This window comes from Pseudorca crassidens, chromosome 8, assembly GCF_039906515.1.
Source record: "Pseudorca crassidens isolate mPseCra1 chromosome 8, mPseCra1.hap1, whole genome shotgun sequence".
Classification (NCBI taxonomy): Eukaryota; Metazoa; Chordata; class Mammalia; order Artiodactyla; family Delphinidae; genus Pseudorca; species Pseudorca crassidens.
Genome location: NC_090303.1, coordinates 32,493,385 through 32,521,343, shown reverse-complemented (window position 1 = coordinate 32,521,343; position 27,959 = coordinate 32,493,385). Strand labels below are relative to the sequence as shown.

At 35.9% G+C, this 27,959-nt stretch overlaps 1 protein-coding gene across 33 annotated transcripts in view; it reads right to left on the bottom strand.

The window, feature by feature from the left end:
* The window catches only part of HYCC1 (hyccin PI4KA lipid kinase complex subunit 1), a 183,569-nt gene that overhangs the window by 122,580 nt on the left and 33,030 nt on the right, over positions 1-27,959 (bottom strand). For all 33 annotated transcript variants that reach the window (XR_010945437.1, XR_010945438.1, XR_010945436.1 and 30 more), the window contains exons 2-10: positions 25,796-25,874; positions 20,394-20,495; positions 14,498-14,677; positions 13,561-13,641; positions 12,945-13,060; positions 12,476-12,571; positions 3,949-4,065; positions 899-986; positions 38-197 (exon numbers count right to left, since the gene is read on the bottom strand). Coding sequence is in view for 3 of the 33 variants with exons in the window: in XM_067746162.1 (XP_067602263.1) it covers positions 38-197; positions 899-986; positions 3,949-4,065; positions 12,476-12,571; positions 12,945-13,060; positions 13,561-13,641; positions 14,498-14,677; positions 20,394-20,495; positions 25,796-25,846 (991 nt within the window). In the remaining 30 variants the exon portion in view is untranslated. The remainder of the gene's footprint in view (positions 1-37; positions 198-898; positions 987-3,948; positions 4,066-12,475; positions 12,572-12,944; positions 13,061-13,560; positions 13,642-14,497; positions 14,678-20,393; positions 20,496-25,795; positions 25,875-27,959) is intronic.

Here is a 27,959-nt window from a genome sequence, read left to right as displayed (position 1 = left end):
AACAATCCTCTAATTTGAGGAGTGTTTTATTTCTTACCATGTCTTTTCCACCTATGACCTCTTATTGACATGCTGGTTACTGCATTTCTCGATATTCTAGAGGAAGTTGGTGTGATTTCAACTTGAATACACCTTGTACCCTCCTTACTAGATTTCATGGCACCATGAGGCAATGAAGCCTGTATTGCATTGGCAACCTAAAAAGGAAAAATATAGTTCAAGATTGGCATTAAACAGATGTATTATTATACCCTTAGATAAAACAAGATGTTAAATTCTTTTTTCAATTTGTTTATTGAAGTAGAGCTGATTGACAATGTTGTGCCAACCTCTGCTGTGCAGCAAACTCGCTCAGTTATCCACAGACAGATACATTCTTTATTTATAGTCTCTTCCATTATGGTTTATCCCAGGATATTGAGTATAGTTCCCTGTGTAAGACATTAGGACCATGTTGTTTATCCCAAGATGCTAAATTTTAACAGATTTTTAAAAAGAATAATTCCTTCAAGATCTTTCATAAGATCCTCTAAAATGAGGAGTAAGAACGCAGAAGGAAACATGGTTAAAAATATATGTGATGAAATTTAAAATTCCAAAATACTAAACTATATTTCCAAATGCCTAATGCTAATTAATAAATGCAGCTTGAGCATGTTAATGAGAATATTCTTAGAAGTGAAAATGACTATTCATATCAGGCTAAGACATTAGCCTAATGAAATTTTCAAATTATATATACCTTTTTCGAGTAACAAATTTTTCCACTATAACAGGAACATGAATCACTGAGTACTGATAATGTATTAATGCACTACAAATGGCTACTTCTCAATTTATAGTTCTAAATTGAGAAATTTTAAATTACAAAATTTACATAAATAAGTGAGACACCTACCAGCAGTGGCTCTGGATATAATTCTAGCTGGGCTCTGTATATAATATCATCCAATGCTTTTTGAGCTAGATCCCATTCTCCATTATAACTATAAAATTAAATGAAGTATAATTACTTTAAATTAATTCTATATAACTGAACAAGATATAATGAGAAATTGTTTATCTTTAATAAATAATAGATCGTATTAGCACATTGCTTAGCATTCCACCCTCATTAAATATATATTTCTAAATCTTTGAATTCCTTTCAACTGTATCTGAAAGCCTATTAATAGCAAAGAAAATTTTACAGATGTAATTTCTTCTCTAAAGAACATGTCTATTTATAGAACAGATAGCCAAAAAGCTAGGCAATCTCAAAGCACTTTACGCTTTCAAAACAAGTCAGAGCATAATAAATTATATACCTTAGAATAATGTTCAGAACACTGTATGGTCAAACTACTCTGTAACTCCCATGGTTTTTAACGAAAATCTACAACTACTGTGGCTTGCAGCATCCTAAGTAGTTACTTCTTTGCATTCACATAGTCATTTAGAAGTGTACGTGACATATGCTGCAAATATCACAGAGATATTGGGAAAAAAGTGCATGTGTATATTAGTTTTCAAAGATATGGCCAAACTCTTCCTAAAAATTGGCTAAATGATGGAACGGACAGAGAAATAACCACTTGCTCATCTGACAACAAAATAAAGAAGTGTGAATTACATCAAGCGTGCAAGTGAGGCCTAAAAAATGGAAGCAGCATTGCTCTCACCCTAAAAACAAGATAAAGCCAGGTAATCTACAAAATCATAACTTCTCATGAATCCAACAAGGAGCTAAGGTCACAGGGCAACCAAGTAGCCCGAAACCCAATGGCAGCCAGGTGCCCCTGAAGAGAGTGAGGCCACAATGCAGGTGGGTAAAAAGAATTCAGCTAAACTTTTCAACAAATTTCTAAAAGCCAGGTGTGGGCCAGTACAAAAACTCTGGAAGCAGATACAAGGGGACGTCACACCCACTCATAAGCTCTTCTCCACAAACCACCTTTAGGCACTCATAAGAAAAACTAAGCACAGGGCGGGGGACCAGAGAAAGCTGCTCTTGGTAGTGCAGGCCTGAAGGAGAAGAGTGGCCACCAGAGCAGGAAAGACACCAGACAGATCCAGCCAGACACTTTCAGTGGAACAAAAGTTTAAAGCCTTTGGGGAAAGAGCAGAAAAACCCTTTCACCCCGAGGGCGGAGGTGAAGACCAACTCACTCTCGCTGCGAGGGAGAGAAAAAGAAAAAAAGCCTCTGCATGTAGGGGAGGATCAGGAAATCATCCTATGCTGAGAAGAAGGAAGGCCAGAGGTCTCCTACCACTGGAGGAGGGGCAGGACCACTGAGGAACTCCCACCCAGATAAGCAGGGACATAGGGCCTGCTTAGAACTGAGGCTAGACGAGGACAACAGAAAACACCACTTCTCCTCCCTCCCACCCCCAACCAGGCTAGTACACATCTAGAAACATGGAGCAGCACTCTACTGCTGGAGGAGGGGCAAGAACACGGAGAGAGACCCTCTCTGAGGTACAGACATACCCGGAAAGCTAAAAGCTGAGGACGGAGCAAGAGTATTGAGGAAAAACTCTCCAGCAATAAGTAGCAGGTAACATAAAAGGAATTTGGAGTAGGTGGTGCAATATAGGTAATCATAGCAGCAATGAATCCAGTCCCAGCTCACTCCTGCCTACAAAAACTCTACTAGCATCCTAGAAAAGAGGCATATCCATTTCCAGGCATAAATAATATTTATCTCAATCTTTACTGTCCTACCCATGAACAAAATAATGATCAATCAAGTACTACAAAGCACACAAAAAGCAAGAAGAAAACAACCCACTATCAAGAGACAAAAACCAACTGAACCAAATTCAGAGATGACTCAGATGTTGTACTTACTTGGGAAATTAAAATAACTGAGATTAATATATTAAATGCTCTAGTGGAAAAGAGGGACAACACGTATGAACTGATGGGTAGTTTAGTAGAGAGATAGAAACTATAAAAAAAGCCAAATGAAAAGGCTAGAAATAAACACAGTAACAGAGATGAAGAACCCCCTCAGTGGGCTCATTAGTAGACTCAACATAGTCAAGGAAAGAATCAATGAACATGAAGATAGATCAACAGACCTTAATCAGAAACACAAAGCAAAAAGGAGAGAAAATAAAATAGATCAGAGCATCTAAGAGCTGTGGGACAATACTAATGGTCTAACACAGGGGTCAAGAAACTTTTTTTTAAAGAGCCAGATAGTAAATATTTTGGGCTCGTGGGCCATACAGTCTCCACTGCAACTAGTCAACTCTGTCACTGTAGCACAAAAGCAACCACAGACAATACATAAACAAACAGATATCACTGCTTTTCAATAAAACTTTTTAAAAACCAGGGAGCATGCCAGATTTGGCCCAAAGATCATAAATTCTGCCTTCAGTTAAGAAGCTTATAATCTACGGGGGAAAATTAAGGTATCAAGTGAATATAATATAAAGTATAGTAAGATATGTGCAGTAAGAGAAGTACAAAGTAGTAAAAGGGTGCAAAGAAAAATACTAATATCTCAAGTATCAAGTAAGACTGAGCATCAATATTAGAAATTAATAGCAAATTCATAATAAACTTTGATGAAAGAGGCTCTAAGATGTTTCTCAAGAATTAAAATTTCTGGAAATGGAAAAGGGATATTCATTAGGGAAAAATTGCTACTTGGAAATTACAGCAAAAAAAAAATTGAGTAATGAAGAAAGAAACTGTAAGTGTATTTAGGTGTCACTAATTTTCATTCTGTCCCTGAATTAAAGAAAGACGATGAAGTGTTTTAGTTGGTTACAAATTCTTTAGAATATTAAAAGATATGTTTTAAATAATAAAACTATTATCAAGATATTGATTCATATTTTTTTCACAAAAATATGCTGATTGTTTATTGAGATTATAATATAGCAACAATAAAATAACAGACTATAATTTTCCAAAGAGATCAAAGATTAACTTTGTATATGAAATAAACTTACAAGGCAAAATAAATTCCTGTTAACATTTGCACCATGAATCCTGAAGAAACCGGTACCCTGCTACTTATACCTTTGTATTTTCTTACATGTTGTCGAGGATATCCACAAACACAGATTCTAGAAAGACCAAAATAAATATATTTGTAAAATTAGTAAAAATTAAGGTAATTTATTTTTTAACATTTATAAGCCAACAATGTACGAGGTATGCTCTCATAACAAACCAAACAGCAATGAAACAAAGAATCTTTCAAAACAGAACGTTTGTCTGTAACATTTTACTGAGTAAGTTAGACTGGGAAAAAATGTAGAAAGCTGGGGGTATGTTAATATAAAGTAAGTGAACCAGATTATCAGAGTTGGTTCACTAATTTTGATCAATCATTATTACTGACCAAATTATTAATGATTTTTGGTTACCATAAAACATGAAGCTCAGCACTATTCATCATGAATAGATCAGTGGTATGATCCTCTATTCCCGATAAAGTTCTTGACACAAACTGCAGGCTCCAAAAAAGTATTCTAAAATTAGACGCAAACTTCATACAGTATATCTTAATAAATTTCAGATAGATTGAAAATTTTTATGTTAAAATACCATAAGAGGGGACTTCCCTGGTGGCACAGTGGTTAAGAATCCGCCTGCCAATGCAGGGGACGTGGGTTTGATCCCTGGTCCAGGAAGATCCCACATGCTGCGGAGCAACTAAGCCCATGTGCCACAACTACTGAGCCTGCGCTCTAGAGCGCATGATCCACAACTACTGAGCCCGCGTGCCACAACCACTGAAGCCCGCGCGCCTGGAGCCCGTGCTCTGCAATGAGAAGCCCACGCACTGCAACAAAGTGTAGCCCCCGCTCGCCACAACTAGAGAAAGCCCACGTGCAGCAACGAAGACCCAATGCAGCCAAAAAAAACCCAAAAAAAGTAACATACTATCATCAGGGAGTGAAAAGGAAAGAATAAGAGGAATGTATAATTATCCCCACATTTATTGGGGGGGTTGGATAGCTGGCTGGCTGGTAGTGCCACTAAATCAATTAGGACAAGTAACACATACTGTTTTGGAAGGTGCTAAGTTTCAGATATGTTTATTTTTAGGTATACAATATAGGTATCAGTTTTGTCTGTCATGTCCTCTGTCCCACCCCCAACGTCTTCCATTAATAGTACCTCTATCCCTCTTACCTTTAGGAAGTAGTCACCCCCTATAAAATTAAGTATAACCATGTGATTATGGTGAGGCTGACAATAAAACTGCCTGTGACAAGAGATCGCTACTCTGAGATCTATTTTTCCCTTCTTCCTTTTAATAACATATATAAAGGCACACTCCCCTCCACACTCCCCAACCAATTTTAACTAGAACTATGGCCACCTGCTAGAGACCATATTTCCTAGGCTTCCTTGCATCTAAGTGTGACCATGTGACTAGTTCTGGACAGTGGTCTGTTAACTGAAGTCGTATGACTTCTAGGCTGTACCCTTAAAAGGCAGCTGCTTGCCTTCCACTCTCTCTTTCTCCCTGCTTTCAGGATACAAGGCAGATGTAATAGTAGTGATTCATCACCATACAGACAAGAGTAAGACCATAGGGAATGGTAGAATCCCAAGAAAGAAGGAGCCTGAATACTTTAGAAACAGAGCCAATCTGCCCTCAGATCATCTATCAGCTTGGACTTTTATGTGAAAGAAAAATAACCACTTTATTTAAGTTACCATTATTTCTGTTAAAACAGCCAAACCAAAATTTAACCTGATACAGTACTCTTCCAATAATGCTACTATGCAACTTGGCCCTATAGGGGTTTGTATAAGCTTCAGATGGCACAATCGAAACTTTTGCTGGATTGTTTTTCATAGTGAACCTGGGAGAGATGCTCTTTTTCCTGCGTTCACTAAAGGAAGACAATGTAAGCTTTTAGCTGCCTGTGGTCACTGCTCTTACCACATAGAAGAAGCCTATCTTCAGTAAAAAAAAAAAAGTACAATGCCAACAGATGAAAATGAGGTAAGAGAGAGAGAGGAGAGAATAGCCTGATAACAGTTGAGCCTCTGCATCTAGTTGACCCTGAGGCCAGTTCCATCCCTGCTCTTCCCAAGTACTAACAGCCAAAAATTTTCCCTTTGATATTAGGTAGTTTTACGTAGGTATCAGTCAGTTGCAAGAGAAAGAGTTCTAACTCTTACAAGGTATCTATGGGACATCTTGATGAAGATGTTTACTGAACTGGATACACAGGTTTAGAAATCAGGAAAGAAGTATAGGATTTAAGAAAGAGAATATGGTCAGAAAAATAAGTTATTGCTGTTATTACACAACTTTTAAAAAACAACATTGCCATAGCTCTAGGATGGTCAATCAACTTTTAAATTTACTTTAGGTAAGAACTAGAGAGATAGTTCTCTCAATTCACAAAAGAAATAGGATTCCAGGTTCTCTTGTTTTCTCTACTAACTACCTATAAGGAAATAAGCAGTTATCTGTTAGAGGCTGTATTTACTTCTTTATTCAGAAGTGCAAAGGGTTAGTGTCTTAGTCCGTCTGGGCTGTTATAACAAAATACAACAGACGGAGTAGTTTATAAACAACAAAAATTTATTTCTCATAGTTCTAGAGGCTGGAATCACAAGATCAGGGTATCAGCATGGTCGGGCGAGGGCCCTCTTCAAGGCTGGAGAGTTCTTGTTATATCTTCACATGGCAGAAGGGGAGAGAGAGATCTGGCTAAGAACACTAATCCCATTCTCAAAGGCCCCACCTCCTAATACTATCACATTGCGCATTAAGATTTCAACATAAGAATCTGGGGATGGGGGGAACACAAACATTCAGATCACAGCAGTTAGGGGGTTTTGTTTGTTTGTTTTTTAGCAGTTAGTTTTTAATAACTACTAAAACTTTACCCAAACTGTAGCAAGTGACTTCAGGAATTTTTCATTTATCAATGAAAAATTTTTAAAAAATAAAAACTGAATTATTTCCTTTAATCATAATTTTACTTAATGGATCACAAATCTGAAGTGGAAGAGATCATCTATCATTCGTTCATTGAACAAATAGTTACTAAGTTTTTACTGTATGCCAGGCATTTCTCTTCAACTCTAAGGAGACAGCAGTGAAAAAAACACCAAAGTTCCTGACCTCATGATATTCCAGCAGTTGACAGGCTATACCAAGTGAACAAACAAGGTAATAACAGTGTTGTAAGTGCTAAAAGGAAATAAACTGGGGTGGGAAGGTGCTACTATAGAAAAGATGATAATGGAAGATCTCTCCAAGGAGGTAACATTGAGCTGAGACCCAAAATAATCTAGTGCTAGCCAGCTGCAGCATAACTCATAATGGCAACTCTTTACCCTCTTTTCTCCAGTCCTTTTTTTTTTTTTAAATAATTAATTTTTGGCTGCTTTGGTTCTTCGTTGCTGTGCGCGGCTTTCTCTAGTTGCGGTGAGCGGGGGCTACTCTTCGTTGCGGTGCACGGGCTTCTCATTGTGGTGGTTTCTCTTGTTGTGGAGCACGGGCTCTAGGCGCACGGGCTTCAGTAGTTGCGGCACGTGGGCTCAGTAGTTATGGCTCGTGGGCTCTAGAGCACAGGCTCAGTAGTTGTGGTGCACGGGCTTAGTTGCTCCGCGGCATGTGGGATCTTCCTGGACCAGGGATTGAACCCGTGTCCCCTGCACTGGCAGGCAGATTCTTAACCACTGCGCCACCAGGGAAGCCCTCTCCTGTCCTTGCTTTTAATATTTAAGAATTCTGATTTACTCATCAGTACTCTGAATGCTCTCTTCAAAGATATTCTTTTCACATAGATCCTTCACTGAATTTACATAAAACGCAGAACAAAGCAAAAACAATCAACAAAGCTACATGTCACATGAATGCCTGACTCCTCTGTTCATCAGAGGGTATCCTGAAGTTGCCTGACTTCCCTTTACAAATCCAAAGCATAAGGACTCGACCTTACGAAGAGCAGCTGAGTGGCCTAACCTCCACTGCTATATTAAACTTACTCTGCAGTCACATATAGGTATCTCCCAAATTCACAAACCATGATAAAATAAAATTCCTTTTAGAAGGCATATTTGTCAATACACTTCTGGAAGAAGTTCTAAGTATCAATTTGTAAGTGACGGAAACTACTGCCATGATTCTCATTCTCTGTTGAGAGATACTATCTCTTTCTTAGACTGAGAGAAAACCTGTGAGATTGTTCTCAATATACTGAATTACAAACCACAAAATGATTAGAAAGCCCAATTCCAGTGGGGCTGACTGGAGAGAGTATTTATTTAGAACTTAAAGTAGAAAAGTAAATAGATTAACTACTATCATTAGATCATCAGACCAGTGAGTAGAAACTAGCTAGAAAAAAAGGGAAACAATGATTTTTCTATTTTTTAACTTGAGAAATATTTAAAATTTGGTCCAGTTCTATTTCGTATCCATCTGGATAAAATACATAGACTATGAAATAAAACTAACCAATTTCAAAACCTCTTCCTTTTCTGCTCTGCTTTTTAAATAGTGAGGAGAGGGGAGGTGAGGAGAAGGCCAGGAGAGCAGAAAAAGTGGGGGAATAAGGGAGAAAAGAGAAAATGGAAGAAATTCCTACACAGTAATGAGCACTTTTCTGTTCTTATGCTTCTGCTCTTTGAAATTAGGAGCCTAATAAAGGCTGCATCTTCTATCACTTTCCTCAAGAGAATACCATATACAAAAATAGTGCTCAAGTTGCTGGAGAAGAGATTATCTCAGATGGGTTGTAAAGGAAGGATGGAGAAGATTTACAATGGTGGAAAGGTGTACAAAGTAAATAATAAGCAATGAAAAGTCAACTGTAGGTTCTTTCAACAAGGAATTTCCTAGTATAAGATATGCTCTAGAACAGCTGGCAACTGCAAACAGGTGGGAAAAAAGAAAGAGCGGCTGTGTATCTAGAGTGAACATGTGTGTTCATCATTGGGGTGCTAGCTGTCATTTATTGAATGATAACAAAGTGACATACACTGTGCTAAGAGCTTGTTCTCTCTCTCTCTCTCTCTCTCTCTCTCTCTCATTTTATCAGGCAGGAAAATTAATCCACAAGATGGTTTATTTGCACAAAGCTGTCCCTAATAGACAGAAAACAAGAAGAAATCTGTTCAGTGGTCAGGAAGGCTGATTTAGGAATCAAGAGTGGGTCAGTGTTTCATTACAGGTTCACAGGAACAAATACACTGATCAAGAATCCCTAGCAGTACATATTCAAGTCAGTCACCGAGGTGACTCACCAAGTGAACAAAATCAGGACAGTCCCTTAGACAATGGGGGAAAATTTAATTTACAGCTTAGTACAGTTTCATCTTTAATATTTATATTCTACATCAAAAGGCAAGATAAGCCATTTCTTAAACACAATTGTATTAAAAGAGATGCTCAAAAAAGAAAAAAAAAGAAAAAACTATTTCCCCAAATTTAGAGGACTTAGGAATATACTAATAAAACTTATTTGTAGTATTGTTGGGTATGTTGCTTTTAGGAGGGCCATATGTAATATTTAGTACTAGCAGAAAATAAAAACTTGTTGACTAAAACTCAGTCTACCTCTTGCCTCCTTTCAGATCTCTCTTCTAGTGGTCCATGCACATATGCAGGAGGAAAACACAGGCTATCAAGCTGGCCATCAGTCTGCTTACAGTTAACTGAAGCAAAGCTTATAGTTAACTGAACAGATTTTTGACCAGCAGAATAGATTTGTATGTATGCGTGGAGGGTGGGAAGTGTCCAGGATTGTTTTAATTCCACGATTCATTACAATCAGAAGGTTAAAAAAAGAACAGAACACATTTGTCACTGAACCTAGCTCAGGTATTCCACGAAATTTTTCTGGTTGTATTTATGTGTCCTTCCTCCCAGATAACCCAGTCTATCATTTTGGTATAATTATCATCAAAAACCAAACTAATCAGCAATCTGAAACAACTGCCACATGGCCAAAACAACTTGATTAGCCATAACACAGTGTGATCACTTTATTTTATTCTTCAGGAAAACCTGCACCAGGACTAAGATCATGAGGAATCTCTTGTACTTTAACTATCATAATCATTTATAACTTACTTATCACCATAGTTCTATAACTAATTTTCCTTCCATAGCTCTGGACTAGGCTTTGCTTGATTAGATACTAGTGCTTTCTAGTTCTTTGCCATACATCTTTAAAGTGTACACCTTAATTAGAATATTTGATAAATGATTAAGGGAATCCAGAGTTAAGAGAAATAAATAACTAGATTTTAAACTATTGAGAATACAGTAATAGGGAATCTAAAACAAAAACAAAAGCAAACTAAAAAAGATGGAAACAATGAATTTGATGGAGTTCCTATTACATCATGTTCTGTGGCTTAAGAGTTAGCATTATTAAATAGTTTAAGTCTTTTGAATTACATAGATCTCTTTCCTCCCTCATTTTCTTATAGCTAGTGAGTATACAAGAGTTTTTCTTGTGGCATAGAATTAATGTAATATGTTTCTACTAAAACCTTCCTCGGCCAAAATCCTATAGCTAGTTTTCAAGTAATCGGTGTTTCTATTTGTTTTCAAAACCAGCTCTTACTTGTGTTCTTAAAGGATAATCTAAGTCCCTGGTTAGTTAAATTGATATATTAGCAATTTTCTACCCAGAACATAAAAGTAATTATACTGAAGATAGTGCATTCGAGTTACACAGGACAGAAACCAGTGACACATGTTCTTTCCTAACTTTGCCATCAGTCATTTCAGGAAAACATCAACAGTGGTCCTTATTTAGGAAGTTGTGTTAGAACATTTGTATGTATTAGAACGTTAGAGCTTCAAGCATATTAGAATATTCCTGGGTCCTACCATCTAAAATACTGCTTTAAAGTAGTGTGTTTTAAGCTCTACAGGTGAAAAGTTCCTGCATCTAACTACTCCTTAAGCCAATGTTTCTGAAGTGTTGGTTCTTACACTCATTTGAGTGCATAACAACATTTTCACTGGACCATAATGAAATGAGAAACAAGGAATGCTAAACATCTCACTTTTGGCTTATAAACTGTTGTCCTTCCCTTCCATTCTACCCCTTTTGGGTGTTAAAATACTCTCCCCTTTCATTAAATAATGTTGATGGTAGATATTTATAATACAATGACTTGACAGAAGACAAAGTCGGCAACACCATGTAAATACCCACTTCAGCTTTCTTGAAATTTTACAGATCTGTGAAATTCAAAAACTCTGGGTACCTCTAAATTTAAAATATTTAAAACAAGAAACATATTAGAAAGAGTAAGTGAGAGAGATGGCACACTGGTACCATCTTCTAAGGTGCAGCAAATGTACTTGTGCTCCAATTCAGGAAATATCTGAATGACTCTCCACTTCTCTATCTTCTCTAATAAGCCCCCTGCCTTGTTACCTCCCTCTCCCTCTCCCTGGTCCTATGTGGTTTTCTATCTTATTCAATAGAATCAATTTAGGTTTTTTGTTTGTTTTGTTTTGACTTCATTTCTAAGTATTGCTCTATGCACCCTCCCTCTTACTAACTTTCCAAAGCTACATTTTCTAAATAAGTTTCCCAAATCTAAATTATTTTACAAGTTCCTTAATTCTATATTTTCCCTTATTTACTTGAATTACCAAAGGCATTTTCTCTGCCTTGTTTTTTTTGTTTTCTTTTGTTTTTGTTTTTTTAAAAAAAGGTAACAGGGACTTCCCTGGTGGTCCAGAGGTTAGGACTCCTCGTTTTCACTGCTGAGGGTGCAGGTTCAGTCCCTGGTTGGGGAACTAAGATCCCGCAAGCCATGCAGTGCGGACAAAAAAAAAAAAAGTAACATCTTCAACACAGAAAATGTAGAGAATGACAGAAAAATCACACAGGAAAAGAATTAAAATAAACTATAATTCCACCAAGTAGATATAACTATTGTTAATATTCTGGTCATCTTCAGTCAACGCTGGAATCACACCATATATACTATCATTAAGTACTCTTTTAAATCAGAATTCTTAAATATTTGCATAGTATACACAAGGATTACCATAATTTACTTAACCAAGCTCTTGGCTAAATTTTTTTTAACACGAAAAGTTTAAAAACCAGTATCTCTTACTTCCTTCTTGGTACCAAATTAGAGCACAAAGAAAATAACTACCTAGATAGATAGATAGATAGATAAACAGACAGATAAAAAAGCAAACAAAACAGAAGCCAACCACATGCCAAAAACTGAAAGGTCATAATAGTTCCATTCTTTTAATTATACAGTATGATCCTTTTCTAATTAAATATTCTATTGAAATGTTATTCAGCTTTACCCGCTTCACTGTGTTTTTTGTGACTTCATTGTGTTTTTAGGGAGCTTTCTGTATGTCAACTACGTGGAGCTTTATATTAACCTATTTAGTGTTTCAAGCAAATGATTAAACAAAACAAAAATAACTTAGATATGTAACAAACTAGCAATCCTAGATTCACATATTTCAATACTAAAAACATTTGAATTTTAATTTACCTTGAACAAATTTGACACAGTGATTGAAGAGAAACACTGGGCATATAAGTTAGGGCAGCATTGTAACACAACAAAAGGAATGTCAACACTTCAAACCTAAAGATAAACCAAAAGAATATTTACAAATGTTGAGAATTCTTAGAAGTCAACTGTAATTAAGCAAGCATTGGGGAGGGATATTATGTTACAAAACAGACCTGTACAATATAATCACACCAATAAGAATACAAAACTGAAAGAAAAAAGTAACAGTCATATGAAAATTATCTTAAAAATTCAATGTTCCAGATGACATCTGAAGCAAAGTGTAAGTGACAAATCGGGAAGATGTGTTTTTCTCTTGTATAAAATGACTCAACATTTTAAAAATTGTTACATACAACTTATTAAACATTATTTATAAATCTACTGAAATAATTTCTTAAAAAATTAGCATGGTACAATAGCAGGTTATGTCTCCACAGTATACCTATTCTGTGCTGTCAGCATCTCCCTTTGGGGGTGAGGTCCGCTGTACACAACTTTTGACAAGCCATGCTGGGATAGGGCGCTCTCGGTCAGAGCCATGGACCCAATGCTGGAAGGCTAAAGAAAAGACATGTGAATAAAGAAAAAACCATTCTGTTGAAGATGTGGTATTTAGAATATATACACCAGTAAGAATGACTGCCATGAACATCATACATCTTGGAAATATTCAGACTGCCTACTAAGTATTCTGCTCAAAGATTTAACAAATAATTAAAAACAAACTACAAATAGAAATACAAAATAGTTTAACTTTAAAAATTCTACCCCAGAAATACATAATTGCCACACATAAAAAATCTAATCTTATCTGTCAGGAGAAGGGGAGAACATTTCAAAATGAACACTTTTAATAGATCTTTTAAAATCAGGTTTTAGTTTAATGATTTTGATTGCCCATTTTTACTTTGGGAATAGCCAATACTTTGTGTGGTGTTTTATACTTTTTAAGGCACTAATAAACTGATAAAATTTTTTGTCTCAATAACCAGACCCTAATTTATAGCAACTTCAAATCTTAGGACCAATAAACTTACTTTGATAAAAATGTCACTTACCTCATGATATACAGATGGTTTGGATAAAGATGGAATCGTAAAACTCAATACTTTGCTATGTCCCTGTTTGTCAACTATTTCCTACAAAAATGAAAGAAAATATCTTACAATATTTATTTTTTACACATAAATTTAAAAGCTGAATTTAAACTGTTAGTCTAAAAAAAAAAAAGACCTGAGAAGAAAGGAATTTTAAATTCAGCTAAAATCTTAAACTATGATAATCGATTATTCATAAATACTAGGAGTTAACCTTCTCCTTAAAATGTAAGTAACATAGTTTTAAGGATGAAATACAGACGCAGTGTGGTAATAATCATTGATTTTTTCTCATGTAAGAAGTTCTACTTTCTAAATCAATTAACATAGTTATGAAATACATTATGAAATGACCCTTAAATTTTTTTTTACACTTTAAAAAGTACAAACCTTAAGTATGTATCTAGAATATTGTACTATTTAATATACAAACACTATTAGTAATGCAAACTATATATTTTAAATGAATGGTGTGAAGTCTGGAGACAGTCCAGATTTTACAGAATTATCACTGGTAGATATTAGACTAGATCTTTTCTCCCAAACTGTCTGTGAAGGTCACAATAGACAATTTATAGACAGTGGATTTTAAGTTTAAAAAATTGAAAACTCAACACTGGTATTTTCAGATACCTCCATAAAATCATTTAAATGGACTGATTCTTAGTCTCCAATCAATCAAAAAATGTATATTTACATAATTGTATGTATGCCCATATAGTCTTCAACCTCCAGAAAGTTATTTTTGGGAGAATGAGCTACGAGTCATTTGATGTATTAAAAATAAATATTAGCTTTACTAAAATGAAAAATAGTTGCCAATATGCATTCATTTTTGTTGAAAGGGTTATATGCTTGGCTTTTGTCAGAAAACATTTTAACTATATTAAATACAAACCAAATTGTAAACCCCTAGGAGAAGAGCTTCAATGCATCCACTGCTATGCACATTTCTGCTGGCTGAGACGGCAAGGTAGCACCAAATCAGTTCTGGAAGAAACTGCAGTGTAAATCGAAGCAACTGCTCCTCTCCGCTGCGATAGAATTCAAAGAGCTGGTGACAGACAGGTTCTAGCAACTGCAAGAAAGACAAAATATTCATTCACGGACTGGACTGTATTTGAATGACACTGATGTATTAAATATAAAAGGTTTTCCCTGATTGGTAATTACTGAAATATACAAATGTTTCCATTTTTTGGAAACACAAAACTATTCACAGCTAAGCTATTTAGTAATGAACTCTAGTGGAAGGCCAAACTGCAAACTAAGTGTATACTGAAGCACTTTATAAACTCTAAAACATTCTGTAACTCGAAGGTAGTATTGTTATTAAAACCGTATCTTTTAAAATTCCTAAAATAGATAGGTTGTGAGAAGTTCCTTCCTGAATGTCCTTGCTTCCAGATAAAACATGTCAATATAAATGATTGGCTACAGGGTTGGAGAAATTGAAATGGGAGTCCTAGGGAGTTACTGTCTCATTGCCCTCCTGAGTTATAACTAGGCAGCATGGGACAGCAATGACCAGTATGTGGAGGGAGAAGCTGAATAATATAAAGCCCTTAGGTCTAGTTTCTTACTGTAACCATGGTTAATTCCCCTGGATGATCTAAACGTTGCTATCATTTTATTTTAAACTTGATTTGGACTTACTGATAGCCTTTTTTTCCCCCCACCACACTCCCCCAGCTACCCAGTTAACAGAGCTGACTGTATCTTTATAACAGACATTTTTTTAAAAAATCAGAAAGTCAAGATAAGAGACTCTTATAGGTAAGTATTATCTTAAAGCATATATAATCACACACGTCATTAACGAATATGTCAGGGCTACTTTTCAAACAAGCAGGCTACTATTATATTTTAAGCGAATGGGAGTTCATTCACTTCACTAACTTAGGCAATAGATTGACGTCAATTTACGAAACAGATTTTCTACTGCCAATAATTGGAATGAACAGGAACTAAAGTGGATGTTTTGATTTCAAAAAAGTTCAATATGTAAAGCAAACCGGGTATAATTAAAGTCAGTATTACAGAAAAAGTTATACTTTAATAAATATTGACTAAATCAAACTGGTCTTTCCTATTGAAAAACTATCTTCTGACAGTTAAGGAACATTTTTCCACTCTCAGAATGGTCATCAGAGTGCAACAGGTGTCCACTGTGGCATGGCAAAGGCAAAAGGAAACTGCAGGGTCAGAGGCAAAGTAACCCCATTCACAGATAGCAAGGAAAGTTTTTAGGGTAGGAATTTGGAAGAATGGAGAGGGGGATGGTGGAAGAAAGACTGGTAGGGGAATGTTTAGATTTCAGGATGGAGTTTTAAAATTTCTTTGTGGACCAGGGTCGATAATCTTGTACTGTGGTGTAATATCGGTCTTCTCTAAATACCACGGAAAGCTTTGATTAAATCAATTAATATAGTCTAAAAATTATCTGCAAGCTTGTGAAACTTTATGCTGAAAATTTATTCAATAGGCTGCATGAACACATAATCAATTTTAATCAAAACACTCCAAAAGGCCTTTTAAACTGGTTTAAAATCTAAAATTAAATGGAGTTTTGGTTTATGAAAGCAGAACCAAATGAAGACAGATTCAAAAGGGATGCAGAAGTTATATATTGCAATGAGATTAGATGAAATTATGCATATCAAAACACTAGAGGTAAATACCAGTATCTGTGCAGGATTTTACAGCTTGCAAAGTACGTTCACATATATGAACCCATTTAATTCCCACAATATTATATGGTACAATGTCATTACCCTCATGTATACTTTCTACATAAGGAAATTGAGACAAAGAAGCTATCAACTGAAATCAAAAACATCACACAGCCCATGTCTGACTGAAGGCAAGGCTTTCTAACTCCTTTATAAACATACCTGAAAAATGTCAGAAAAGAATAAAACAATATACAATGTGGGAAACACAAGCAGTGTCTGACTTATCTAACCTGAATATATATATATATATATATATATATATATATATATATTTTTTTTTCGATATGCGGCCTCTCACTGTTGCGGCCTCTCCCACTGCAAAGCACAGGCTGCGGACGCGCAGGCTCAGCGGCCATGGCTCACGGGCCCAGCCGCTCCGCGGCACGTGGGATCCTCCCGGACTGGGGCACGAACCCGCGTCCCCTGCATTGGCAGGCGGACTCTCAACCACTGTGCCACCAGGGAAGCCCTAACCTGAATATATTTGAGACAAGCAATGGAGCATTAGAACATGCTGTATTCCTAGTGTCTTGCTTGAACTTTTGAATTATTTTCTCATGAAAACATTGTTATACTCGGTGGGTAGGTTTCATAATACTGTTAAGAGAGAACTGCACCTCAAGTATATTTTGATGTGCTAAATGGCCTTTTTATGGTCTAAACATCATGTACCTTCTTTCCATTCTAAAATACATTCTGAATTCTGAAACAACTGAGTTACAAATGAACTTTTACAACAATCTATTCATAAGTAAGAAGCTGTATCTTAAGAGAGAATTTTAATGGTAACAGAAATGTATCATAAAAATGCCTTTAAATGACTAAAGCAGGGATAGAAGATGGAAAAGAGCTAAGTTTGGGTAAATTCACAAGAGAATCTTCCAAACTTTTTTTGAATTGAACAGTTACTGAGAATACAGGTAGGAAACAGATACAGAAAAGTTGGAGGGCACTACTCTTCATGTGCCAGTAGCCAATGAACTGACCTCCTCTCACTCTGGGATTGCTATGCCTAGAAGATTTTATGCGGTTTTTTCAAAAAAAACAGCTGGTTTCATAACAGACTTGAGCATTGTTAGCCTCTAATCCTATGCCTATCTTAGTCAATTAAAAGCACTGGTTAAGGAAATTTCATTGTATCCATAAACTGCCTCTTTACAGTTTCTTGAGCCTGCCACACATACCTGCCTCAGGGCCTTTGCACTTACTATTCCCTCTCTGGAAAGCTCTTGCCCCAGTTTAGTTTTCTTCCTCTAATTCATTCAGACCTTAATTCAACCATCACCTCCTCAGTCCCAACACATACTTCCCCTACTCTGCTTTATTTATCTTCACAGTTTTATCACTGACATTTTATTATACATTTAGGTATTTGTTTAATGTTTCTTTCACCTACCAGAATACAAGTTCTAATCTATAAGAAAAAGAATTTGTTCTGTTTTGTTCACTGCTACATTTCTAAGTGATTTCTGGCACACTATATGTCTTCAATAAATATTTATCAAATGAATTTAACTGAATAATGAAAAAGTACTACTTGTAAAATCCAAATACCAAATTTCCCAGACTTCAAATAACCGCAGAATCAACGTTCCAAATTTCAAAAATGCCAAAAGACAATGACGGCAACTTTTTGGGAATATCTCCACTTTAAGACACAAAATGTTCTAAAGAGCAAAAGGAAGGTTATGATGTTAAAGTAGACACTGCTATATTTTAGAAGCACTTCTAAGTACATTTTTAAAGACTGAGTTGTCTTTTTAAGAATACAGAATACACACTGTCTTTACCACATTCATCAGGCTAAAAACATAAAACAAACTTACATGCAAAACCTCCTAAACCAGTGCTTCTGAAAGTGTGGTCCATGGACTGAAGACCGTCTACAAACTGTTACCAGTCCTCAACAATATAAATACAGAAATTGAGAGGAAATATTTAAAAACTTTTATAGCAACTTGATATGGCTGCAATAACCAAGAGGGTGATCAGCAGACTTATTGAACAGAGTATGGATCAGTTAGGGGTTATCAAATTTATGTGGCACCTCGCATGTGATGTGAGTTGCATACTTGTCATACACATTAGGTACACATATTGGTCTGTGAGAGACTGGAAAAAAAATATTAAACTGGTACTTCACCACAAATAGTTTGAGATATACTGCTCTGAGCCATCAGAGCTCACTGTCATCTGAATGAAAGAAATGTTATGAACCAAACTAGTCTACCAGAAATTTACCTCTATCCAAAGCAGCCTGGTTAAAACACACTTCATTAGAGAAATAGTTTTTAAGTCTTTCAAAATACTGATCAGTAAATGATAAATAAGACTTAATTTGTTAAAAAAATAATAATAAAGCACACAGCTATACTTGATCCATTTGGTAAAATAATTCTCAAATAAACATGGAAAACTGTAAGACAGCTTCTACCCAAATACTTCAAAAACTAAAACCCTTCAAGAAAACAAGCTACTATACAAATTAAGTAGCTTTGGGAAGGAGGAAGGTTGCTCTATTTAGTTATTCCAGTTAAAGTTTTTGTCTTGTCAATATAAACCCTAGTCTTTTTTTCAGCACCTAAAATTCATAATCTTTATAATCTTCTCTATGGAATAATCAGTAGAAGCTGGGTTATTCTAGACACCCTCCAAAAGAGGTTACCTACTCAAATAACAAAAGACTCTAGTTTTGATAGTTTCATCCCAAAGGCATATAGGTCCACATAGGACTAGACGTCAGGGTGTAAGTTGTTTTACCCCTAGATAATAGGACTAGTGGTCTTAGAGCCTATCGTTTCACCTACCAAACTCAAGTATAAAAAGAATGCATACCTCATACTCCTCCTCTCTACTCCACCTCTTTCCATTCCCACTGACACTGCCCTAGTTCAGGTTCTCAACAGCCCTCCTACACTGTTGTCATAGCCTCCTAGTCTTCTTGCTTTCATTTTTTCCATTCTCCAATCTGTCCTCCACATAGCCACCTTCCTAAAACAATCAACTGGTCAAGTCATCAGCACAAAAAAAGTCTAACCTGCTTATGATGGAATTCTAGGCCCGCCATGGTTACAACCTAAACCTACCTTTCCAGCTTCAGTTCCCAACAGTCTTTCATCTCTTGTTAACTACTGCATTAGCCTATTTGCTTTTATCTGAATGCCAAGCCTTTTGATTTTCCTCACTATTTCCAATCCTTACCTATTATATTTCTACTATGAATGGTGGGATTTATAAGCACCAGAATCTGGAGTATAGATCATTTTGTCACCTTCAAAGTAAACTTGCTATCTAAAAAAGAAAAGGAAATGCGGGGTGGGGTGGAGGGGCACGCAGAGAAAAGAAGAAAGGACTGGGAAAAACACCAGCAGGACCAAACTACTTGCTACTCTTCAAATTCCGCATATTTTCTCAGGCCTCCATATACTATCCCTACAGCTTGGAATGTCCTTTTACTTTCCACACCTGGAAAACATGTGCAAATCCATCTAGACTCAGTTAGGCATTGCCTTGAAAGCATGTATTTACACATTTCCTCCCTTTCCTCTTACGGGATAAAGACCATGTGCTACTCATCTTTGATTTTCTGTTGGCTAGCACTGCAGCTGGCTCATAATGGGCACACAAATATTTGCTGAATGAATAAATGAATGCAGTGACCCAGACTTTCCAAGGCTATCTCCAGCAAGATAGATATATAGATAGATAGACAGACAGATACCTACATACATAATGCATAGGTAGATGAGCAGGAACATGTTCAGAGGTGGCTTTGGAATATGGTAATAATTCTATTTCTTGGTCTGGGTGATGGTACACTGGAGCTCATTTTATTATAATTTTTTTTATTCTGCCATTTTTCTGCACATAAAGTATTCTTCTCTTATCCCTCTATCCACTTCTCAAAAGTAATCAGCTAAACACTCCAGAATATATATTACAATTCTTTAAACTATACTTTTCTCACCCTTTTTAATATATGTGTTATTTTTCACAGTAACAAATTAAAAAATCAATCAAATGAATACTACTAGCACAATAAACTGTTAGAGTACTTACCTCACTTTGTGGCTCCTGGATAACTTTATAGAGAGATGAAACTAAAGAACTCTTGTCTTTCAAATTTGTAGCATAATTTGGTAAAGATGTTTCTGGTAGTGTCTAAACAAATTTTAAAAAATACATTTTATTTTTATGAAATGTCCAGAACAGACAAATCCAAATACAGAAAGCAGACTAGTTGTTGCCAGAGATTGGGGGACAGGGAATTGGGAGAAGGAAGAATTCTTTTGGAGGTGATGGAAATGTCCTAGGATTAGATGCTTGTGTTAGTGGCACAACATTGTAAAACCACTAAAAACCACTGTATTTTCATCTTAAAATAGTGAATTTTTCATTATGTGAATTATATCTCAACAAAAAAATTGTAAAAATAAAATAAAAGATATATTTAATCCTCAACATCAACAGGGACATAAGTTAACATTCAGCACTTCATCTTTGATCACAGTTTGGGGTTAGAAATAAGAATACAAATCATTTGTAAAGCCAGAGATACATTTTTTGTAGCATTATACAGGTTATCAATCTTATTAGCAGTATTTTATCCTGTTTCTTAATAAACATGTTATATAAGGATCTAATGTTTCAAACCTTAAAGCCACAGCTCATCTATCAAAGTAACTCCTGAGTTACATGTTGTGACTGTTAAGTAAGACTGTTCTACTTTACAGAATTGGGGGGAAATTTTTTACTTCTCAGAACTGGAGAAAAAGATAGTCATACTACCAACAAACTAGTGTTCTTAATTCCATTTAAAATAGCAGCAACTAATCACAGAGCCACCCTTTCAGAAAGGACACTATGACCAGAGAGGAATGGGAAGAGATAAAACTCCAGTAGTAAGTCAGACGGTTTAGGATAAAAGTAGTAGGGAAATCTGAAGAAAAACAAAAAAATAAAAACCCACTTCATCATAACAAATGATAAAAACCTATCCTTCTAGAGTATACCCCTTCCTTAACAACTTCTGTCTCCCAAGTCATTATTTTTTCCCATGAAAATTATTTCTATCAATCAACCAATTAATCAACAATGTTAATCCTGCAGTAGATATAATGTCTCAAGATATTGCTAACAGTCATGCCAAGATATACACTATTTCTTACATGTCCCACATCCTAGTATTTCATGATTTAAAATGGGTTATGGTTAGTGTATATAGGTGGGTGTGTGCATAAATAGACACAGAAAATTAAACAGCATTAATTTTTATAATAAGGACATTTGGTTCATTTTTACCCTACTGTGAACTCCTTGAGGGCAAGAACTATCTTATCTCTCCATCCACAGCATACAGCACAAAGCCTCGTACTCAAATCTTTGCTGAAGACATTTATATAGATGAACAAAATAAGAAATAAATACTGTCACTGTTTACTCTTCAGTAGATTCTTTAAAAATAGGTCACATTTCACCTTAGGATATATGAGTGAATAGCTTCTTTTTTTAATTTATTAAGATAGTTTTGTTTACCAGAATGGTAAGTAAATGTGAACTATCTGGGAACCTTCCACAATTCTTCCAGGGTTGGGGGAGACGGAAGCTGGGAGTTTCACTGCAGCTGCTTACACAAAGAGGAGATTAGGGCTTTCTTCAGTATTTCAAAAGCATGTAGCAAAAGATCTCCAGGCAACATTCCATTTCCGTTATTTGATCAAGAGTAAACCTAATATTGATGGAATTTATATAAAAGGGAATAATAGTCAAATAAACAACAGATTTCCAATCACCTGAATGATAACAAACCTAAGTATACATGTAAAACACATTCATATATGTGTGTGTATGTGCACATGTGCATACGCGTGTCTAAACATAAAATTTTAAACCCAGTGAATTGAAAAATAAATCTTAAAAAATGATTAGTGAATTGAAACATTATTACATACACTATCTAGGCTAAAACTGGAAGAGTCATTAAAAATGTGAACTACAATTTTCAGTTTATGTACCAATTAACCCTCATGAGGTAAAATATCTTTTGTGAAACAGCCAAAAGCAAAAGGACAGCTCTTTTCTGAAAAGACAAGTTCTAGAAAATATCCTGGGCCTAGGCTACTACTGCTAAATGAGAGGAAGGATCTCCCAAAAATTAGGGTAGTGAACTATTATATTTTATCACAATTCTGTCATTATTTCATTTTGTGAATGTGGGAAAAGTTACTTTTGTCTATAGAAGGAGAGAAAATACAATTGCTGTGTTTATGAACAGTGCTTTGAAAACCTTAAGATCTAAAAGAGCCTATGGATTTAAATACTATGACAGCAAACCTTTAAATTTTCTTACACTGTACTAGTTCAAAGGTACTTGCCTTCTTAAATACCAGCTAAGCTTTCTCACTTTTCAGAAGGCAGAACTGGAGACAAAAGAAGTTATAACGGGACATTATGGTAGGAAATTAGTCTTGGCAAAATTTGAAGAAGACAGATGCTTCATACTAAAGTATCATTTGGCAGATGGCTTTTATAAAATATAAGGAAGTGATATGGGTTGGGTGGAAGAGAATTAATGAAGATGGACAGATGGGTGGAGAACCAATAAATAAAACAATTCTGACCAACAACATTACACATAAGACTAGATTTTGAGTCACATATTGCGATTCAGTGACTACCAGAAAATCAAAAATTTGGCGGATAAATCTATATATAACATTAAGAAAAACACAATACAATCTGAAAAAGATAATATTTTACAAATAAATATTTGTAAAGACAGAGATTGAACTAACTATTCATGAAACCTTAAAATAATGAAGTCTGAGTCTAATTCTCTTTGTTGGTATACTAAGAGAATATTAATGAGGGCCCATAGCTAGAGTAAATACTAGTTTTTCCAAAGGCAAAGAAGAAAAAAGAAATAAAAATTGCCCAAAGCAAACTGCATTGTCTTTGTGCATTTGAGAGAATGTTGAGTGACGTTATGAGGTTGGGAGTTCAGACTGTACCCATGGAACAGTGCACAGCTAAAATCATCTTCAAAGACCACCTATTTCAGGTTTTCTGGTGAGGATACTGAGACCCAAAGAAGTTATGTGATTTGTCCAACATCGTAAAACCACCTAGAGGAAAAATTATGATTAGACCAAAGGGTGTCTGACTTCTCAGCCCCATGTACTCTGTACCACTTACTTTATTAATCATGATGACCTTGGCCTTATTAGCACGACGGTTATTAGATTAAACAACCAAGCAGAGGCATAGATAGATGACAGATAGATAGATAGATAGGTAGATAGATAGAAGATCCCTAAACTTTATTTCTTAAATATTTTCACCAAAATACATAATTAACATCACAAATCATTTCAAAAGACAATATATTCAATTATAAAAGTATACTTGGGAGATTTGTTCTCATGCACTTTCCTATCTTCTATCGCTTTTACTATGCTGCTGATTTTGTCTGGTAACCTTAATCTCTTCATCAAATATAAACAGAGCTGAATTCAACACACATTAACACAATTCAAAATAATTTTCAGAAATGCCTACCAAATTAACCAAGGAATAGGAAATATCTTCCCTTATACTTGACAATAATTTAAATCATTTGTTATGTCAAATTGATTGAAAATTGGGTAAATTTAATTTTGGCGCGTTAGGGGAAAGTTAAATAACCTTTTATTTCATGGGGCCCAGGATCTTACTCCCCTCCTCTCAAGGAAAAGTTTCCTTCGCAGGAAGGGAAAGAAATAAACAAAAAGATGGGAAGGGAAGAGAATTAGTCATGATTTTCAGTTATTTGCCTTAATAGTTGATCCTCCCCTAAGCCTCACATCCTTTATCGAGCCCTCTTGACACAACTCCCATAGTAAAGAACGGCTAACTGGCTCTAATTGCTTTTGCAAATTTTACTTCATCATTAATATAAGGATGCCCTAGAAGTAGTATTCAACTGTTAAACTTGACAATTTTAATCAACTTGCCAAAAAAAAAAAATCATGGTAATGAACCATATTAAACACTCTTGAAGCAGGAAAAAAGCTTAAAAACACAAAGACAACATATGTAAGAAAAAAAGGCACACACCAGATTTAATCAAACTATTAAAATATGTATACTATATACAGTGCCCTTTTATAAGTGCATGTATAACTACATCACTTTATGATGAGTTACGGGATCCATAGAAAGATATTCAATTCATGACTATAAAAGCTGAGAAAATGAAAACCTTTGTCATTCATCAGGATGAGAAAACGACAGGTAAGGCCAGCTACAAAATTAACAGGAAACATTGCTTCTCTCAAGGACATACTGCATCTAAAAAGTGTCATAACCTCCATTTTTGAATGACTACTGTATTCTTACTTAGTGAGAAGCCTTGTAATCTAAAATCATAGATATCAAGAACTTTGTCATTTAAACATATATCGGTTAAGAATGAAACATCCCACTCTTGGCAGGAGGATCTAAGTCACCTAGACACAGAGAAGCAGGCTTCAGATAAGCGGTTTCTGAACCGAACATTCCACACAGATGTTAACTTTGTAGTTCCCAAGACAACATGACCCTGGGTCCACTTCACAGTCCAGGTCAGATTTTAACCCCATTATACATAGCTCTGCTTTGTTTTGAGTCTATCAAAATACTGTTTCGTTTAAATTTCACCTTTTCTGAAAATCCTATAACAATTTTATTTTTTCCTTTGTTTGGTGAGATGCCTACAGGGTACCTATTGTATAGTCTGCCTCACTGAAACAAGCCAATAAGTCTGACTTTTGTCCGAGGCCTTGGGCTAACTTGGCTGGACAAAAAATGACAATTTCAGCCCAAACCCTTCCTTCCTGTGGTTCATGATCAGGAAGCTCACATAATTATGTGTAACAACAAGACCCAGGGGACAAAAAGAAGTTAGTTAACTGGTTAAAGGAACACTATTTTAACTATCATAAAGAAGAGTTCATGAGACAAGAAAACAGAGTTTTATTTTTCTTCATCAACTAACCAAGAGTTATATACCGCTTATATAGGCACTGGGTTAGCCAACTAGAGAAAGATGCACTGATAGAAAGTTGGGCAAATATCTTCCCATCTCCTCCTCATCGTTGATCTGCCCACTCCCAGTGCCCCCCAAATTGAGAGAAACATTTCAACAGTGAATCTTTCATGCTGGTTGGAGAGAATGACATCAACTTTCAGAGACTTTAACCATTCTTTGTGGTGTTGCCATAAAAGGGAGAAAACAAACTAAACTACTTGGTGAAAAAAGGAGTCAATTTCCTAGGAAAGATTACTATGTGTAAATAATCCCCTAATAAGATTTTTTGGAACATTGTTTTGCTTCCACAGATATTTAGCTTTTTAGCCATTAAAAAAAAAAAAGTCACTGGAATTTAAACCACAGACACAACTTCTCTGGAATATAACTATTATATTAAAACAGTAAATATTACCTTAAACTCTGACAACCATTCCTCCACAACCCCTTTCTCTGAAGTGAACATCTTTCCACATCTGTTCTAAACCTTCAACCTGAAAATTAACATAGAAAAATGTTAAAATTTTGAATATATTTTCTTTATAGTCAGATTACCAAGAATAGAAGTAATCCTATAAAATTTAGCTACTTTGTTACTTGTGAAATTAAAGCAGTTTCAAACATAAATTACTGGGTTCATTTCAAAACCAATGTGCACAAACAAGCATTAAAATGCAACAATTTGGGCTTCCCTGGTGGCGCAGTGGTTGAGAGTCCACCTGCCGATGCAGGGGACACAGGTTCGTGCCCTGGTCCGGGAAGATCCCACATGCCGCGGAGCGGCTAGGCCCGTGAGCCATGGCCACTGAGCCTGCGCGTCCAGAGCTTGTGCTCCACAACGGGAGAGGTCACAACAGTGAGGGGCCCGCGTACCACAAAAAAAAAAAAAAAAAAGCAACAATTTTGACAAAAGTATAAATATCATAACATGATGAAATTGGCTCTGCAATTTTTCATTCAGCTTTTAGTAATACCAGCTGCAAAACATACTGGACATTTTCCCCTAGTTTCAATTAAATAATTCAAAGTAGATAATGCATCTTAAGAAAACTGTAGAGGGACTTCCCTCATGCTGCAGTGGTTAAGAATCTGCTTGCCAATGCAGGGGACACGGGTTCGATCCCTGACCCAGGAAGATCACACATACCGCGGAGCGACTAAGCCCTTGTGCCACAACTACTGCGTGCCCCAACTACTGAAGCCCCCGCGCCTAGAGCGCGTGCTCCGCAATGAGAGAGCCATCGCAATGAGAAGCCCGCGCACCGCAAGGAAGAGTAGCCCCCACTCGCCGCAACCAGAGAAAGCCTGCACACAGCAGCGAAGACCCAACACAGCCAAAAATAAATAAGTTAATACATAAATTCATTAAAAAAAAGAAAACTGCGAAAAACATTTTAAAACTGAAAATATAAAAAGACGTGCATCCAAAACTAACTTTATAGAAAGCATTAATTTAATCTGCTTATATTTCAGTTCTTTACTACAGTAACAATCTATCTAGGCAAGCCACTTGGTTCCCTGAAAGCTTAATAGTCATAAAACAGAAGTAAAAGTGGTAATATCCAAGATAATGACCTTAGTCTTAACAATAGTTATTCATAAGATTGGAATTTACTTAAGTATAAATAAGAAAAAAGGAAGCTAAAGGAAATGCAAAACAAATTTATCTCAAGCAAAACTTCTGTCAAAGTACAATGTAGTTTTCTTCACCCATCCATCTATAGGAGAATGAACTTAAAAACTGTTTCTTGAGGGGAAACTTTATTAGCTCTAGCTGAATTTCCTAACCTCCTAAGTCAGGCACAAACCCTGCATTAGCCTTCTTAATTTTAATCAGCATTATCATGTAGTAGAAACCGGGACAGAATTGACAGAAACTGAATCCTGATTCTATTCTTACTTATAGTATAACCTTGGGCAGGTTATTTGCCTTACTTTTTTCATTCACGAAATAGGGCTAACCACAGTACCTACTTTCAATGGATTATTGTGAGAATTAAATGAAAAAATGTAAATAAAAGCACTTATTACAGTACCTTGCAATAAAAGTGTTATTACTATGAAATATTATTATCAAAGAATATCAACTTGTATAGCCTCTACTCAGCTGTCTATCAAAGTATACAGATACTTCATAATGAACAACACAGGTTCTTGCAAAGAATACATTCTAATGTTTCTGTTGTCTAATTTCCATTTAAAAAAATGGTTAAGAAAAAAATATATATTCACTAATTCATTTATTCATACATGAAGAATTACTTGAGAGATATGCATTTTATTTTTTCAGGATAAAAAATAGCCCTTTTTGGGCTTCCCTGGTCACACAGTGGTTGAGAGTCCGCCTGCCGATGCAGGGGATACGGGTTCGAGCCCTGGTCCAGGAAGATCCCACATGCCAAGGAGCAATAAGCCCGTGCACCACAACTACTGAGCCTGCAGTCTAAAGCCCGCGAGCCACAACTACAGAGCCCACGTGCCACAACTACTGAAGCCTGTGAGCCTAGAGCCCATGCTCCGCAACAAAGAGAAGCCACTGCAATGAAAAGTAGCCCCCGCTTGCTGCAACTAGAGAAAAC